Genomic DNA, 19,284 nt, shown 5'->3' with positions numbered 1-19,284 from the left:
GGAAGTGTTGGAGTCGGACTGATGAGTGCATTTATGAAATAGGATATCTACATTAGGTAAACACGGGTGTAATTAATAAAAAGGCGAGGTTGCTGCGAGTGGTTGCTAAGCAAAGCGTTCACTAAGTGTAGTCACAAGCACCAACCCCCCTCTCCCCCCACCGGGACGGCTCCCTCTCTCCCCTACTAACACAGTACGTAAAACTGACGGGACACATTGGTGTAATTGTGGTAACTTTGCGACGTCACCACCAGCGGACCTAGCTGACACCTAGCTGACACTTGCCTTTTCAGTCGCAAAATAACCAAAATAGCCGTCCTCAAGTACACTGTAAGGGAACGTAGCCGCCACTGCTGCTTAAATCCGTAACTACGATGTAATTAAATAACGTGACAATGTGGTTAGATCACAGTCCCAATCTGACTTTATTGGAAATGTGTCACAGTGGGTCAGAACATTTGTAAATTACTTAGGTTTTAAAATACATTTTGAAGTCATACAGTTACAGAATTGTAATAATGAGGAGAAATCCTGCATGTCTGTTTTGTGTGTAATTTCTCATTTACAGTAAATATTAACACTAAAGATTTGCAGTCTAGGCCTAATAAAAATAATGATAAAAAATATGCCTATGAATAAACTCCTAATTTTGCAACCTAAATGTGAGCAATGAACGCTGAGCAGTGAACGTAGAATGCAAAGCATTGGGCTACTTTAGGTGACACAATTTAATAACTAGACAAACAAGTTACACACTCTGTGCCAGTAGGTGGCGGTATGCACATCCGCCACTAAACCCAGCGAAGAAGACAAACTTGGAAACTTCCGCTCCGTTTGATACAGAAATTATTGAGAAAGACCAGACTGTGCAGTCTTTGTGTCGACAACACAGATCATGTAAGTATCTCAATTTCAATGTATACATACATACTATGTATTTTGGTATCGTCCCAGTAAAACACCAACGTTATGTGCAAGCTACCCTATTGTAATGATTATCTATATGCAGATGCTCTTTCCAATGTTGGCTAACTAGCTAGCCAGCTAACGTGATTAGCCTTTTTCTGTACATGGCTAGCTAAGTAGCCTACGTAAAATTACTCTCGCAATTATTGTTAAAACGTTCGCTTTTGTGTAATTGTAGCTTAAATTATAATGTTGGCTTGGCAACGTGAGAATATTTCAGTTGTGTACACTATAACTTTTATGAAGTGTTGTTGTGGGCCATTGTTTCCTAATAACAGGCTCGCGCGAGCTCCTGCACGTTCGTACTGTTTCATCGCTTGGAATAAAATGGAATAATTAGCTTACTCATTGATTTCACATTAACCCACGACACCGTTAGTATGTGTTTGTTTTTAGGCATTCATTTTTCCGATTTTAACGTAAACAGAACACTAGAAGCCCCAACAACGGAGCTAGGCTAGCTAGCAGGATTTGTTATAGCAGCCATCTTGGCTTTTGGCACGTGGTCCTGTGGAGTGTGCATGTCAGCCAACGAGAGGGTCACCCACCCACTTTCTCTCTCTCTCTCCCTCTCTCCCCTCCCATGCTCTCAGTTGCCAACCTCCCAGTTCTTGTTTGAACTGAGCAAGAAGCAGGTGAGCGGGGCAGGAAGAGGCGCTAAGACGGGGACAGGCGTGGCCAGGGGCAGTCCTGGGACAGCACCACAGGCTCTGTGAGTCTTGTTCAGTTGAATGCCCTCATGAGTATTAACAGAAGAGCACCATATACATATGCACACATACACTCTAACATGTCGCTCTCTCCTCAGCTCAGCCCAATGGTCTCTGATGGTTCTGTCTGGCCAGCCCTTAGGTGGAGAAACACCTTGTAATATCCTGGCTGGTTTGACTTGTAATGTATTTACCTGTCCACTAGATGGAGACACTAGGGTTCATCTGTACACTATATATAGGTGCTTCCTGTTTCATAGGGGGCTCTCTGAGCAGCCATGTTGGTGGTGCCACAGTCAATTGTTTGGTGTGCTCTACTCCTGTGGAAGTAAACAGTCAACTCGCCTTATTGGTCTCTGCGTGTTCCTTGGATAACTCGGCTATTACATTGGCGACGGGGATCAACTGGAGGTGGAGGAGGAAAGGAGCCAGTATGGGCACAGTAGGAACTGTGGGCCCATTTGACAGCCAGTCCCAAACTTGGGAGGAGTACTGTGAGGTTTTGGATTTTTTTTTCGTGGCTAATGATATCACTGATGCTGGTAAGACAAAGGCTATTTTGCTCAGTTGTTGTGGCCCAGCTACATACAGTTTGTTGAGGAGTTTGGTGAGCCCTGCTACACCTGGGGAAAAGACCTACCCTCAATTAGTCGAGACATTGCGGGCCCATTTCAACCCCAAACCTAGTGAGATCGTGCAAAGGTTCAAGTTCAATACAAGAACTCGACGTCCGGAGGAATCGATTGCTGAATATGTGGCTGAACTTAGGAAGCTTGCACGTGACTGTAATTATGGAGAGTCTCTGTTACAGATGTTGAGGGACCGTTTGGTGTGTGGGGTGAATGATGACAGTATTCAGAGGAGGCTTCTGTCACATGGGGATCTAACCTTTGAGAAGGCCTGGGAAATTTCACAGTCTATGGAAACGGCTAATAAAGATGTTAAGGATATACAGGCCCTGTGGAGAGATGAGGCTGGAGCGGCGGGGCGGTGCAAACCTGGGGAGGCGGTTTTCCAGGTGTCTGAGCGGAGATCCACGGTCTCGCCATCTCCGGACCAGCTGTGCTTCAGGTGCAGGGGGCACCATAACCCGGCTGACTGCAGGTTCGCTACAGAGACATGTCATGGTTGTGGTAAGAGAGGCCATATCATGCGGGCGTGTCGGTCCAAGGGAAAACCCGCCCAGAGTCAGTCAGGTCCACGGGGGTCCCACGTGCCGAAGACAGCTAGGGGGAAGTCCCGCAGGGCTCATTTGTTACAGGAGGGGGAGAGTAGTGACTCTGAGTCAGAGCAGGATATGTATGCAATGCACACTCTATGCCTGGTAGGACAGCGTAATCACAAAGTGCCCCCTATTCAACAATCTGTGATGATCAACAGCATCAAGGTCCATTTTGAAGTTGACACAGGCTGTAGTGTTACGGTTCTTAGTCAAAAGCAGTATGTTACGCTGAGGGACCTAGCCGTTATGCCCAATTTGGAGAGATGCCCGATTAAGCTGAAGACATACACCGGGGAGAAGCTTAGGGTTAAAGGCATGGCCCGAGTCACTGTGACCCACAAGACTGTCTCTAAAGTGTTGCCTGTGATCGTAGTGGCTGGCTCAGGCCCAAATCTACTAGGACGGAGTTGGCTCCAGGAATTGGCCATGGAGGTGCACACCGTCCACCGGGTGGAGACTATGAACTACGGCAGGCTGGAGCAGGTCCTTATGAAGCATGAAGCGGTGTTCAAAGATGAGCTGGGGACTCTGAAGGGCGTCAAAGCAGCTATACATGTGGATCCTGAAGCCAAACCGAAGTTCTTCAAACCCAGGTCGGTCCCATATGCGGTTAAACCTTTAGTGGAGGCTGAGCTGGATAGGCTCCTGGAAGCTAAGATCATTGAGCCAGTGACTCATTCAGAATGGGCTGCCCCCATAGTACCCATACTCAAGCCCTGTGGGGGGGTCCGCATCTGTGGGGACTACAAGGTAACTGTCAATCAGGCTTCCAGTGTAGAGCAATATCCCATTCCAAGAGTAGAGGATCTGTTTGCTCAGCTATCTGGAGGAGACAAGTTCTCTAAGCTTGACATGAGCCATGCTTATTTACAAGTGGTTTTGGAGGAGGTCTCAAAGCCATATGTTACTATAAACACACAACGAGGGTTGTATACCTATAACCGACTGCCTTTTGGTGTTTCATCCAGTCCTGCTATTTTCCAGAGGATTATGGAGGGGATCCTCCGAGGGATCCCTCACTGTTGTGTGTTTTTGGATGATATTCTTTTGAGTGGTCCAACAGAGGCGGAGCATCTGAAAACCCTGGAGGAGGTCCTGCAGCGTCTGGAGGACCATGGCCTACGCCTTAAGCGGCAGAAGTGCACCTTCCTGAAGGATGAAGTGATGTATCTGGGGCACATGATTGACAGGAATGGGCTCCGTCCAGTTTCTGAGAAGGTGGCTGCTGTTAAGGATGCACCCACACCTAAGACTGTGTCAGAGCTAAAAGGCTATCTAGGACTGCTGAATTATTATCATCGATTCCTACCTAACCTATCTTCCCTTCTGGATCCTCTCCATTCACTACTCAGGAAAGATGTTCGCTGGGATTGGGGGGCCGCACAGCAAGGGGCTTTTGATCACTCTAAATCTCTTCTACAGTCATCACAGGTCCTGGTGCACTATGACACGAGGAAGGAGGCGATACTGGCTTGTGATGCCTCTCCCTATGGAGTGGGGGCAGTGTTGTCCCATCGGATGCCTGATGGGTCGGAGAGACCTGTTGGGTTTGTATCCCGCACATTAACTGCTGCAGAGAGGAACTATTCACAGCTGGATAAGGAGGGTCTGGCAGTGATGTTTGGAGTGAAGAAGTTTCACAACTATGTGTATGGCCGTAGATTTACCATAGTTACAGACCATAAGCCTCTCCTCAGCCTGTTTAGTGAAGCTAAAATGGTCCCTCAGATGGTTTCACCCCGAGTTCAGAGGTGGGCTGTGACCTTGGGGGCCTATGACTATGTGATGGTTTACAAAACAGGAAAGGATCATGGAAATGCTGACGCTTTGAGCCGCCTGCCGCTGCCAAGAAAGGAGGATGATGGAGTGATGGACCCGGAAGATGAGGGCAGAGTGATGATGCTCGATCACCTGGAGGCACCTCTAGTTACGGACAGACAAGTGGAGAGGTGGACCAGCCGAGACCCTGTTTTGGCCCGGGTGCGTGAGTATGTTGAGAGGGGCTGGCCTAAAGGGGTTATTAATCCCTGTTTTGCTCCCTATTACCAGAGACAGAACGAGCTCAGCATCCAAGGGGGGTGTGTCCTCTGGGGGGCCCGGGTGGTCATCCCTCTGAAGGGACGTCCAGCGGTGTTGCAACAACTGCACCAGTCTCACCCAGGAATCACCCGGATGAAGGGCCTGGCGCGAAGCTACGTCTGGTGGCCACAGCTGGATGCTGAGGTTGAGGGGGTGGTGAACGGCTGTGACACCTGTCAAGTGAACCGGAAGATGCCGATGCAGGCCCCCTTGCACCCCTGGGAGTGGCCAGACAAGCCATGGAGGAGGCTACATGTGGACTATGCAGGTCCATTCATGGGACGCATGTTTCTGGTCATTATGGATGCTCACTCCAAGTGGATGGAGGCCTACCCTCTCCACTCATCAACTACAGCGGCCACCATTGAATGCCTGAGGAACAGCTTCGGCCGGTTTGGATTACCAGAGATGCTGGTCTCTGACAACGGGACTTGCTTTACTAGTAGAGACTTTCAGGAATTCATGGTGCGGAATGGTATCCAGCATGTCACCACCGCCCCCTGGCATCCAGCTTCCAACGGCCTGGCTGAGAGGGGGGTGCAGACACTGAAGGCCCTCTTGAAGAAGAGTGCAGGGGGGTCGGTTGAGACAAAGCTGTCACGTGCCTTGTTCAGTTACAGGATTACGCCTCAGTCCACCACCGGCAAATCTCCTGCAGAGCTGCTGCTTGGCAGGAAACTGCGGTCAACTCTGGATCTTCTGCACCCAGATCTTCAGTCGCGGGTGCAACACAAACAGCTGAAGCAGAAGGAACAGCACGATCAGCACGCCAGAGCAAGGAGTCTCCAGGAGGGGGCTCCAGTCTACACCAAGAACTTCAGTTCTGGGCCCACCTGGATACCCGGCACTGTAGAGTGCGTGACTGGTCCGGTGTCATGCACAGTGCTGCTGGGTAGTGGTCAGCGGGTCAGACGACATGTGGACCACGTACGGCATCGTCCAGTTTCCCCATCACCTACCAACGGGGAAGGGGGCTCATGCCTAGACACTCCCAGGGAGCTTCCCCGGGCTCGGTGTCTGTCTGCCGTCCCTGAAATGGACATAACAGAGCCCCTCCCAGTTCCCTCTGTAGTGGGGTACGGCCTACCTGAGCTGGGGGTCAACAGAGATGTGTCCCAGCCTTCCCTGCCGACCTCCCCTGTGACTTTGTCCACTCCACCAGCACTGAGGAGGTCTACCAGGGAGACCCGACCGCCAGATTACTTTAGACCGTAGGATATGTTGGACTTTGTTCTCAGGGTTCTGTTCAATGCTGTTTTCAGACTGTCTTTATCAGGGGGGGAAGGGTGTAATATCCTGGCTGGTTTGACTTGTAATGTATTTACCTGTCCACTAGATGGAGACACTAGGGTTCATCTGTACACTATATATAGGTGCTTCCTGTTTCATAGGGGGCTCTCTGAGCAGCCATGTTGGTGGTGCCACAGTCAATTGTTTGGTGTGCTCTACTCCTGTGGAAGTAAACAGTCAACTCGCCTTATTGGTCTCTGCGTGTTCCTTGGATAACTCGGCTATTACACACCTGATCATCAATATAGGCAGGCACACGTAAGTACAAATGCACATACGTTTCCAAAGACGGGATAAACAAATGGGAATATTGATATTGAGTTAGCGGTAGACATGTGAGATTCATAAGACGCATCACTGACGCCAGGATGTGTTCCCCACCTTTATGCCTTTAAATCAGGGTTGGAGTATTCCAGGTGTGTGGCCATGGCCATGAACACCAGTAGAGGAGGGAACCAAGTGTCTCATTCTCTCTCCACAGTTGTGTGGTTGTAACCCCCCACTAGCTACATATTCATTCAATCTTTATTTAACCTCGTGAATCAATTGAGAGTAAGCTCTCATTTACAATGACGTATAATCACTCTATATTTGAACTTGTACTACAGGTGAGATAATCCTTTTTAATGGTCTCTCTCATTGCTGTGCAAGACTTGGGTGTTCTCCTGCTCTGAGTGCCCATTCTCCTATACCTCCCAGATCTACCTCCACAAGCACATCAAGAGGAGCCATGACAACCTCTGTCTCTGCTGAGGAACACACAGAGCATTATGAAGTAGCCAGTGCCTTGGCGAAGGTGTTTGAGCAGCAGTCATCAATGGATTAACTCCCAAGACACAAGGAAGAGACAGCGCAACACACGCTATGACTCCAGTGACGAAGGTAATATAATAAAGTGCATTCAACAGTCCCAAAAGAGTACTACTTGAGTTGACTAATCTGAGCTAATTTACCTCTACTATATGTTCCAGTGCCCAGGCAGCCGGTCGGCAGAACTCACACCAGACCAGCTATGCCAGGTGCCAGAGCCGGAAGGCCTGCTCTGCCAGTTATCAATGCAGGTATCCATGCATGTTTGTGTTGGTGAAATGTCTATGCATATTTGCACACTTACAGTTAACTCAGGACTGTCTGAAGACTCATGTACTCAGTTCACTAATTCGCTCATCTCACATCTCACTACTCGGCAGTAGATGTTCATCGCCCGGGTCCTTTGAGCCAAGGCGCTGTGAGCCCAGGCCCTTCAGCCCTTCAGACGTCCAGGCACGAGCAGCATGCATCAGCGATTAGCACCCCGGCCAGGTCAGGGTCTGACATGTCTCATGTCGAGTTGATTCTTCCCCTTATGCCAGAATCACTACGCCGCCAGCACCATAGTTTCCTGCTCATCCCTTTATCCTCTGGTTTTCAGGTAGTTCTCTGATGCCATCGCCTGTGAGACCAACAGCTCCAGCAGTGTTGCCATCAAGCTCTGCAGATGCTGGTATGCTGAATTTTGTGAACTACTTCATGCTGCATGTAGGGATATACTTTGAGCTGAATATCCATTATGGGACCGTACAATTACTTATAGCCACATCTATGTTTAATATCCAGACTTCCAGAGGATGATGTGTCAGCAGTTCTCCAGCGTCATGCAGAGTCTGAGGGAGATGGCACAGACAATGATGAGGCTGGAGCAGAGACTGGAGCAGAGACTGCCCGGCGAGTCTGCAGACAGCTATCGGGGAGCAGTACTGGATGACCTGCACCCTGCTAAAACGGAGGAGGAGCTGCTGGTCTTGGAGGAGCAGCTGAAGGACAAGGATCATCAAAGGAAGATGGTGAGTAACTTCAAGGCAGAACTTTGTTCCTTATTTTTGCAGAGAAGTGTTAAGGAAATGTAAAAGTAAATGATTGTCTTTATGTTTTGCAGACACGATATCTGAGTTCCATTGGCGGCAAAGATCTGCCAGATGTGGTCCGGCGGGTGCTGTCAGCCATTGCCATACACAGAGTGTGGTGTGTCTACAGCGTCCATGGGAAGAGGGGGAAGAAGCCTCTGAAGAATATGACCCTCTACAATGTTATTTTACGTAAGGGATTGTTCATATTTTCGCAAAATAATACATTGTCTTTGCTTCATGCCATGTGCATTGAAACCATTCCCTTTTTGGTTAAAAGGTGCAGTTATGGCCTGTAAGCCAAGCACCACTGTGACGGAGGTGTCTGCCCAGCTGCAGGAGATGCTGAAACATGCCCCTGCTCGATGCAAAAAGGTATGTGATGTCAGGCAGTCTCGTATCCAGTGACATGGCACGCTTCCAATGAACGTATGCGACTTGCTTTTACAGCCATTTCATTATGTCCTTAGGCATCTGCTCCAGCCCAGCTGACCTCCCCAGCCCAGCCCCTGACCGCAGCTCCAGCCCTGACCACAGTGGAGTATTCAGATGAGGATGACCTCTTCTGCCCAGACCCTCGATTCAGATGTGGGTGACCCCCAGCCCGTCTCCCTAAACCTGCCTTTCCAGCCTGCCAGGATGGATGCCTTTTTTGTAAATAGTTTTTGTAAATTTTAACCTTTTTTTTGTGGGATACAACGGTCTGTTCCCGGTCTGGTTTCATTTTTGTTTTTAGAACTTTTGCAATTGTCAGATAATGGGTTGCTAGCCAGAGCTTGTACATGCTTTTTTTTGCTTTTCTGGCTATGCGTAATGTGACAGACCGTAAACCTCATCCTTGTAAATATGTATACTTTTAATTTGTAATGTACTTTGTGTAATAAAATGTTCTAAACTGTTCAGTCTTATATTGGTTTGTATCATAATGCTTGCTGCTATATCCCCATATAGCATTAATTCGTTTTTGTACTGGTAAATGCTAAATATAGCCAGTGGTACTGCAAATGCTAAATATAGCCAGTGGTCAGGGTTTAGTAAGTAAGTGACCATATTTGCACCGTGCGAAAAAGACGTGCAGACCAAGTCATATAAATACCTGTAAATCTAGTGTCAGCCAAGTGAGTTTATTACGGAAGTTCCTGCCCACGTTTTTTGCACGCGGCCGCACCGTATTTGCACCGTGCGAAAAAGACGTGCAGACCAAGTCATATAAATACCTGTTAATCTAGTGTCAGCCAGGTGAGTTTATAACGATGGTTACGTATTGTAACCCTAGTTCTATGAGTGGAGCGGAGCCCCACAGGGCTAGCTCCTATTGGCTAGCGAAACCCAGCTAGCTACATTGACTGAAGAAAAAAACATACACGCACCTGTGTCCAACCAGGTCCGGTGCACCACTGTATAAGCGGGCTACGCCCGCACATCTGCTCCTAACCGAAATTTTCAGCGAGCAGACTGCGGGGCAGCAAGTCTGTTCCCTGTGGGGCTCCGCTCCACTCATAGAACTAGGGTTACAATACGTAACCATCGTTCTATTTCGTGGAGCTCCGCCCCACAGGGCTAGCTCCTATTGGCATAAGCGGAGCTACACGACCGCACCATACACTCTTGCTGGCCCCAGTAAGGGAAACCAGTCAGGACACAAGCCAGGGCTCCAAGGCGAGACCATACTAACAGTTGATCCGACCCAAGCACTGGCCCCACCCCGCCACACTCAGTCTATCACAGCCGAGGGCAAGGAGAGGTACGTGGGGCGAGAGCTGGACCAAAGCGGTTACTCCGTAACAAGCCCGTCCCAGCCTCACACATAAACAGGAACGGAACGTCACTAGACGGGCCCGCTCCTACCTTAGCTGAACCGGTGAGACCTGAGTGAGTCACGTCTGCTTTCCTAGCAGGAAAAGACCCCGCGGCTCAAACCGGTTCTCCAGTAGCGGCGAGACCTGCCATGGTCAATTCTGACTCTTTCACAGAAGACCCGGCGACTCGAGCCGAACACCTACATGAAAAAATCCTGTCTAACGCTGGCTCGCACCGGCGGCTGTGTTTAGCACAGACGACGCCACAGAGACAGAGGACATGGATAAAAGGTAATAACGGACAAAAGGAGACGGGGACGACCAAGTCGCCGCCGCACAGATGTCCTCCACTGACACACCATTGAACAGGGCAACTGACGTGGCCACACCCCTTGTGGAGTGTGCCCGAACAGCACCAGGCAGAGGACGACCCGCAGTCACGTAAGACTGGGCGATGCCCTCACAGATCCAATGGGAGAGACGCTGTTTCGACAACGGAGAACCCACCTTCCCTGGGCCGTGGCAAACCAACAACTGGGGGGTGGAGCGGACCGCAGCCGTGCGCTGGACGTAACACATCAACGCACGCACAGGACACAACAAATGCAGGCGGGCCTCTTCCTCGCTCGCATGAGGTGGAGGATAGAAGGCTCCCAGCTCCAAATCCCGTGCCCTATAGGCGCCCCGGACCACCTTCGGAACGAAAGATGGATCCGTGCGCAACACAGCTTTGCTCCCATCACCCGTGATGAGAAAAACTGTCAACGCCCTCAGATCACTGACCCGCTTGCCCGACGTCAGAGCAAGGAGCAGCGCGGTCTTAATCGACAGCCACTTGAGAGATATCCGCTCCATTGGTTCGAACGGCGCTTTACATAGCGCATCCAGAACCAAGAGCAAATCCCAAGGCGGCGCCGCAGCCTTACGCACAGGGCGAAGACGGCGCGCGCCGGCCAGGAAGCGTTTAACCAGGGGATGCCCGAAAACCGTAGTTTTGGCGAACCCCTCATGGCATGCGGAAATAGCACACGCATACACCTTGATAGTGGATGCTGCCAAACCGCCACCATGACCCATCAGGTGCTGAAGGAATTCCAAAATCGCCTCGACCGAGCATGACTCGGGAGCGAAGTCCCTTTCCTCACACCAACGCGCAAAAGCAGCCCATTTGCCAGAGTAAACCAAGGCAGTGGAAGCCGCGCGCGCGCTCTGAATTGTACAGATCACGGCCGGAGAGAGTCCCCTATCAGACAATCTCCGCCGTTCAAGAGCCAGGCCACCAGCGGCCGTCCCAAGACTGGAGGTGCGCAAATTGAGCCCTCCGCCTGGGACAGAGCGTTCGGCCAATGAGGGATGTGCCACGGTTCTACAGTAGTCATGGCCATCACTTCTGCATACCATCTCGCCCAGTGGCGGTCCGGCGCTATCAGTATCACTGATGCACCCTCTGACCGCACCCTGGCCAACAATGGTAAAATCAGCCCCATCGGCGGGAAAGCATACAGCAGCGCCCCCGGCCAGGGGGCATGCGCGAACGCATCCACGCCCAGCGGAGGCTGGTCCTGCTGTCTCAGAGAGAACCAGAGGGGACACTTCGCGTTCTCTCTCGAAGCAAAGAGATCCACCCCTGCTCTGCCGAACCGGGTCCAGAGCTGAGCCACTACCTGAGGATGTAGGCTCCACTCGTCCGGGTGAGGCCCGCCCCGAGACATCAGGTCCGCCCCGACGTTCAGACGGCCGGCAATGTGCCGCGCTGTCAGTGACCGGAGATTGACATGAGCCCATCGCCACAGCGTTACCGCCAGACGGTGAAGCGCTGGCGAGCGGACTCCCCCTTGTCGGTTGATGTAAGCTACTGTGGTCTGGTTGTCTGACCGCACCAGCACATCGCGCCCCTGTACCAGGTGTACAAAGTGGCGCAATGTCAGTAGCACCGTCTCCAACTCCAGGAGGTTGATGTGGCGCCGTTCTCCGACGGCCCACAAACCACCTACGGCCTGGGACAGACATGTACCACCCCAGCCGCTTAGAGACGCGTCTGTGAAGACAGCGACGTGAGCCGACACCCTGCCTATTGGAACACCGTGCGCTATTACGCGCCGGTCCCTCCAATAGTCGAGGTCTGCTGACAACGACCCCGGCATCCGCACAAGGCGCCGTCTGTGCCTCACAGGGTCCAGACGAAGCCGCGCGAACCATCTCTGCACGCACCTCATGTGAAGAAGGCCCAGTGACACTACCACATGGGCGGCTGCCATGAGACCCAGAAGGCGCATGATCGACAGAACCGCGATCTTTCGAGAAGGACGGCAAACACTGAGACTCTTCTCCAGTGTTTCCCTCCTTGAATCGGATAGCCGTGCTCTCATGGCGCTCGTGTCCAGATTGATACCTAGGTAAACAATCTGACGGGCCGGCCACAGAGCACTCTTCTCCCAGTTGATTGCAAACCCCAGGTCGGTGAGATGCCGCACCACCGTGGCGGTATGCATCAGAGCCAACAAAGGCGACGGAGCCAGTACCAGCAGGTCGTCCAGGTACGCCAGGATCCTGATGCCCTGCCGGCGCAGTGGCCTCAACGCCGCCTCCACACAATTGGAGAAGGTTCTGGGGGCGAGCGCATATCCAAACGGGAGTCTGGTATATTCGTACGCCACACCCAGGTAGGCGAAACGCAAAAACTTCCGATGCCGATGAGCTATCGGTATGTGGAAGTAAGCGTCCTTGAGGTCTATGCTGGTGCAAAAATCGCCGGGAAGGAATGCCTCCAGCATTTGTCGCACCGTAAGCATATGGAACTTCAGATTCGCCACCGTTTTGTTGAAAAGGCGGAGGTCCAAAATTGGCCTCACGCCCCCCGTCTTCTTTGGCACGAGGAAGTAGCGGGAATAAAATCCCTCGTCCCTCTGGCCTGACGGGACCACAGTTACCGCTCCCTTCGCCATCAGTTCTGCAATCTCTGCTGACAGAGCGGCAGCCTGAGCGGGACGCGGTATCACTGTCTCCACTACGCCCATGAAGGGCGGTGGGGGGCAACAAAACTGAATGAGATACCCTTCCCGTAGAACACGCTGCAACCAGCTGTCCAGGAGACATCTCTCCTGCCAGACTGTGAAGCGGTTGGAAAGAGGTTGTGCCGGAGATCGCGGGAACAGATCGAGGAACCTGCCATAGTTCAATTTGGCCCTGACCGCCACCGGACAGCTGAGAAACTCTGCTGTCCTGGCCCAAGGCGGGCCACCCTCGAAAGGGAGATGAAAAATCCCCATTGGGAGTTCCATGTCCCTGAACAGCGCGAGAATGAATGGCATTCCTGTCAAGAAGCACTTCATTCACAAAAAGAGGAAGTGAGCCGACACCGTCCGCATTGCTAACAAGCCGCCGTCGCTCATCCCATTGAGAGAAAACGGCGGAGTGTTGCAATGCGGGAAGCCCCGCCTTCTCATTTGCATGATCTGGCAAGATGCCGTCTTTCGCAGACCGACTAGACGGGACATGAGAGGCGGGCAGTGTTAAATAGCCAGCCGAGGCAGTAAACACGGAAGTATTCTCACTGACCGGTGAGCGTGAAAACTCTCTACCTGTCGAACACACAGGGAGAGGCTCGAACGCTCGGCCCGAATGAACGAACGCCGTCTGGGGGTCTAGCGCATCTTTTTCGCCGCTAAACCCCGCCAGCGGTCGGTCCCGAGAAAACTCCGAACAGGGCAGTACAGCCATAGCACTTGGCCTGGGCGCACACATCCCCTCTGTTAAAAACCCAACCGGTCTGTTTAGAACAGGGGCGGCGAGACCTGCCGTGGTCAAATCTGACTTTCTCACAGAGGACCCGGCGGCTCTAGCCGAATATATTACATTCGCTGAACCGGCGAGAGCTGCGCGCGTCACGTCTGCTCTCTTTGCAGGAAAAAACTCCGCGGCTCGAGTCGGTTTTTCAGCTGCGGCGAGACCTGCCATGGTCAATTCCGACTTTTTCACGGAAGACCCGGTGGCTCTAGCCGAATACATCACATCAGCTGAGCCGGCGAGCCCCGCGTGAGTCACGTCTGCTTTAGCAGGAAAAGACTCCGCGGCTCGAGCCGGTCTCCCAGCTGCGGCGAGACCTGCCGTGGTCAATTCTGACTCTTTCACAGAAGACCCAGCGGCTCTAGCCGAGAACATTACAGTAGTTGAAAAGGGAGGAGATGCGGACTGCACATTACAACCAGCTTGATAACGTTGCATCGTGTTTGTTTTATTGAACAGGGAAACTTGCTCACCGCCGCTCTTAACAGAGCGTGGTGTGGGCAAAACACAGTCACGCATCTTCACGCACCGTCAATAGGTGCGCCTCTTCCTACCCCAAGCCGGAGGCGGAGCGGTGGGCGCGCTTGAAGACGCCGGACCGGTCCCGGCACCCTGGGCGGGGTAGGCAGGGGGAGGTCGCGGGGGAGGAGCCGCGTGCGCAGTCCAGGAGCCCGGGCGAGCCGGTCCATGGGCCGTAGCGGGGCGGGACCCCGTGGCAGGTTGTTTAGTCTTGTGTGTCCGCCGGCGCTTGCTCCCAGTCGCGGCAGCATCAGCCGGAGCACGCGGACGTGCCGGCACACTGCGCTCCCCCGGAGCCGCGAGGTGGCGAGCGAGGAGGAGCCGGTCCTGCTCCTGGCTGCGACACTGCTCCAGGATTTTAGACACAGCTGCCCCAAACAACCCCTCCCTACTGACCGGTGAGTTGAGGAGGACACTCTTGCTTTCCTCGCGCAGACGGGTCAGGGAGAGCCATAGGTGGCGCTGCTGCACCACCGACGTGGCCATCACTCCACCCAGACAGGAGGCGGAGATTCTCACAAGCTGAGCCACAGCTCCGGCGGCTTCGGCCATCTCCGCTCTCCTGTCTTCATCCATAGAGGGGGGGGTTTGCTCCGTAGCTAGCTGGCCGATGTAAATGGCCAGCATAGCAATGGAGGAGGAGGCAGCCACGGCCTGCGCGGCCAGAGAAAAACCTTTGTCGGCCAAGGACAGGGTTGTCTTGTCTTTGACGTCCGGCATGAGAGGCTTCCTGGCCGAGCCCCAGGCGGAGGAACCAGGCACCAGGACCGCTGCAATGTCGGGTTCCAGAGGAGGAGAGCCGATAGCTGCTACGTCAGTCCAGCCGGTTACCCTCGTAGCTCTGCTGAACTGGCGAAGCGGACCTCTGATGGCCAACGGCCGCTCCCATTCAGCCTCGACGAACGCCTCCAGGTCAGGCATAGCCGGCAGGAGACGAGGAGCAGGCTGAGAGGGACGCCCGTAGCAGACGGAGCTCCACAGTGGGAGCCCCGTAGTCGCAGCAGCCTCCGGGACGGAGATACCGAGGTGATGCGCGGCTCTCTCCAGCAGCCGGGGCAGGTCGCGATCGAAGGAACCCCGCCCCGGGAAGGAGGCGCCACTAGCCGTAGTGGCTTCCGACGCAGAGAGAACCTCGTCTTCCCCGGAGAGCTCATCCTCATCATCCGTAGGCGCGAGGGAGGTAATCGGGGCCGCCGGTTGTTGCGGGGGCGCGCCGATGTCCTCGCCGACCAGCTGGACCAGACCTTCAGTCTCCAGCGGCGGCGGAGCGAAGAAATGCGCCCGGAGCATCCTCTCCATGGGGTCCAGGAGGGCGCAGATCTCGCAGGCGGGGGACGGAGCCAGACCCGCTCTGGCGTGCTGCGGCCCCAGACAGCGGAAGCAGAGGTGGTGTCCCACGTCGCTGTAGCGGGAGCCGCAGACACAGAAACGATCCGGCGGATCCATCGGCACCGGCAGGGGGTCATCTAGGGACGCCGTCAGGTCCGCTTGGGTCCGCTGAGTAGACATCTTCTGATCTTCTCCAGTAGCAATGCGAGCTGAAAATTTCGAAGGAGCAGATGTGCGGGCGTAGCCCGCTTATACAGTGGTGCACCGGACCTGGTTGGACACAGGTGCGTGTATGTTTTTTTCTTCAGTCAATGTAGCTAGCTGGGTTTCGCTAGCCAATAGGAGCTAGCCCTGTGGGGCGGAGCTCCACGAAATAGAACGGAGGTTCCTGCCCACGTGATCACGTGCGTTCTTTGCACGCGGCCGCAACTTCGGAATGACGTGTCGTTCTTACGTAGCGGCTACTAAACGGCAGATCTCGCGTTTCCGTAAATGGCCGCGTAATTTCCGCACGCGGCGCACACGAATCGTCACCTATAGCGGCCGTATGTCGAACGTTTGCGCAACCTGCGTGTGTTAGTAGGGTCCTCCCCGATAGGTAGATTTGGGGAGCGTTCTTTGAGCGCGAAGGACGACCGAGAGGCGAGATTAGCGTTCGTTCAAGTAATAATAAAAAAAAGAGTCCCATAGCCATTGAATTGGTAGTAGCCTAGGCTATTTTGAGGTTGGTCATTTCTCCGAGTGAGAATTGTGAAGCGTGGCGAGTGAGCGTGAGAATAGGCTGCAATGCGTGTCTGAGACTTGGCAGCCCCGGGTTTCACTGATCTAGCGGTCAGTAAATTCGACCAAATTTCAAGAGGTGGACAAACCTGGATTCATCTCGGCATACAGATAATTCAAGAGCAATTGACTCATGTTTACGAAGCACACCAACATAGTGCTCTGATCAGCTGCACTCTCCAGTGAAGTTCTCAAAACGCGACAGATGCCCGGATCCGTAGCCTAGATCTCATTGTGTTACAGTAATTTAGCAGACGCGTTTATCCAAAGCAACTAACAATAATTGCATTTAACGTAGGAAAAGCCAATGTAGGCTACTAGCCTACTAGGCTACTTGCCGGAACTCACAAGTGCATCTCCTTTCTAAAACAAGTGACTAAGAGCATAATCTAGTGCTGAAGGCAAAGTGCAAGAATAGCAATCTAAAATACAATAGAGGGATCGTTGTAGTTCTCTCTGTAAAATAACTACAACGTAGACCTAAATTAAAGAAATAAAAAGTACCTTTGAGAAACCGCACATTATTGCGGCGGAATTTGATAATGTTAGTAGCCTAGTTTATGGCTTTGTCAATCCATTGATATCGATTTATAATTATTTCAAGTTTTTCTCCCTATGCAAAAGATGGGGCGGTTGTGTGAACCCAACCAGTAGAGAGCGTAGTTTTACGCTTTGGCTCCCTTGAACATAGATGGTGAAGTGGGCTATCTGGAGCGTACAGGGAACATAGTAGGCTAATGCTGATGATTTCTGTCACGGGCAGCATACACTGCATACCCTCAGTCCCCTAATAGGTCTTATTTCATTTCAACTTGGCTATTAACTTGATGGAGCATGTTACATTTGAGCAATATGATGATAATATGGCTAAAAGGTAGGCTACAATATGTCACAGTGCACTGGCTACTGCTATCATGTACAGTACTCCTACACATAGTAACTTCAGTTTTACAAGATGCCACAGTGCACTGGCTACTGCTATCAATACGATACAGTACAGTGCTCCTAAAATACCTATGTTATATACAGATGCCCTCAGCTGCAGGATCATCTCCTTTGATGATTTTACCTCTTTTGAATACCACGCTATGTTCTTAAAATGCCAGCCCCCAGTTCTGGCAGTAACAGTGTATAGGCCTCCTAAACAATGCCCTGCCTTCTCTACCGAATATTCAGAACTCCTGTCCATTGTTACGGTTTCACCTCCACACACGCCCCCCTCCTCCGCCTCTCCACAACCCTCCACCTCTGTGCCTACCTCACACGCCCCCTGCAGCTCGGCACGGGCACTGAGGGCGCTCCAACGACAGCTGAAATGAGTTGAGCTGATGGGCGAATGAGCTTATGGCCGGATCACTGCACACCTGCTGCCACCTTCTCATGAACCCCCTCTACCTACAAGAAGCCGGTTTCTCCAGCCATTCATCGCCAGATCTTCCCTAAGAAACGCCTGGCAAGTATCGTAGTTGTTAAACAAAGTATTTCTGCTTATATATATGTGTGTTTGTGTGCTCTCTGGACCACCGCACCTCAAGGCTTACTCGTCTCTCCGTGTTCCCTACAGAACGACCAGGTGTGCTGTGATCCGGCTTGCCTGCCCATCACTCTGCCCGCCACCCACTGCAGCTGCTCAACCGGCCTCAACCTCCAGCCTGCCAGGCTCCCAACCTGAGCCATCCGGGCACTACCTTCCCTCCCAGCTCCAGCAATAAACGCCCTGCTGGGCAAAGAGCTTCCTGCCTCCTGTGTCGTGCACTTGAGCCCCGTAGCTAACTAGCCTTAACAGTCCATCATCCATACAAATTATGACACCCTTGATTTAGTGATTACTAAGGGCCTGACTATCACTGTCTCCTCTATTAGTGACCTCGCTCTCTCTGACCATTTCTGTATCTTCTTCACTGCATTGGTTCCTAAAGTCAAAAGTAGTACTAGCGCTTTATCAAGAAACGTTATCTTACCTCCGCAGTATCCGATAGTATTAGAGAAATAATGATCACAAACAATTTATCAACTCCAGAAGTGGGGCCGTCAGGCACTATTGAAGACTTAGCATCCGCCTTTAACACCAGAGTAGGGGCAGCCTTGGATTCTGTAGCACCTATTAAACTGAAAAAGATCACAGCCAATCATAAAGCTCCATGGCGAAATGAGGAAACAATTCAACTAAAGAGAACCTGCAGAAGATCTGAGCGTATATGGAGAAAGACCAAGCTACAGGTCCACCATGATATTCTCAAAGAACATCTCGCTGCCTTTGATAAAGCAATAAGAAATGCAAGGAAAGACCACTTCTCAAAATTCATATCTATCAACCGCAATAATTCAAGAGTGCTCTTCTCAACAATTGATAGCCTAATAAACCCTGCCGTAAAAACACCAGATAACCTGCTCTCTACCTCCAAATGTGAGGAATTTGCAGCTTACTTCAGAGATAAGATTATGAATATTAGGAGGAAAGTCACCCAGGAAAGGCCATGCATCCTGTTCACAGATCCTCTTCCTCCATGTAATGGACATATGAGCTTGTTTACACTGGTGGACACAGAAATGTTGAGAAAAGTAGTATCCAAACTCAAATCCTCCACAAGCCTGCTGGATCCCATCCACACTGATTTTTTCAAAACAATTTTTGACTCTGTATCCTATGACATTTTAGCCATTGTTAATGACTCCCTATCTACAGGTGTCTTCCCACCAATACTTAAAACTGCTTTGGTGAGACCCGTGCTGAAGAAAAACAACTTAGACACTTCAGTTCTTAGCAATTTTAGACCAATCTCCAACCTTCCCTTTTTGAGTAAAATTCTGGAAACTATTGTTTTCAAACAGATTAATGATTTTCAAACAGATTAATGATTTCCTAGCTACAAGTTCTACCCTTCACCTTTTCCAGTCCGGCTTTCGCGCCCATCATAGCA

General features: G+C 51.8%; 1 protein-coding gene and 1 long non-coding RNA gene across 2 annotated transcripts; both read left to right on the top strand.

The window, feature by feature from the left end:
* Positions 1 to 7,453: 7,453 nt before the first annotated feature.
* On the top strand, positions 7,454 to 7,958 carry LOC311328126. The gene is made up of 3 exons (XR_014631168.1): positions 7,454 to 7,569; positions 7,679 to 7,750; positions 7,864 to 7,958. It is a non-coding gene; the product is annotated as an uncharacterized lncRNA (long non-coding RNA).
* Positions 7,959 to 8,007: 49 nt separating this feature from the next.
* On the top strand, positions 8,008 to 8,911 carry LOC311328125 (uncharacterized protein). The gene is made up of 4 exons (XM_084462151.1): positions 8,008 to 8,090; positions 8,183 to 8,342; positions 8,431 to 8,525; positions 8,621 to 8,911. Exons 1-4 carry the CDS (start codon positions 8,088 to 8,090, stop codon positions 8,744 to 8,746), a joined length of 384 nt encoding a protein of 127 aa, XP_084318277.1. The 5' UTR covers positions 8,008 to 8,087; the 3' UTR covers positions 8,747 to 8,911.
* The last annotated feature ends 10,373 nt before the right edge of the window (positions 8,912 to 19,284 follow it).

This window comes from Borostomias antarcticus (genome assembly GCF_949987555.1).
Source record: "Borostomias antarcticus genome assembly, contig: scaffold_44, whole genome shotgun sequence".
Classification (NCBI taxonomy): Eukaryota; Metazoa; Chordata; class Actinopteri; order Stomiiformes; family Stomiidae; genus Borostomias; species Borostomias antarcticus.
The sequence above is the reverse complement of the archived record's forward strand: the minus strand, read 5'-3'. Positions and strand labels throughout refer to the sequence as shown.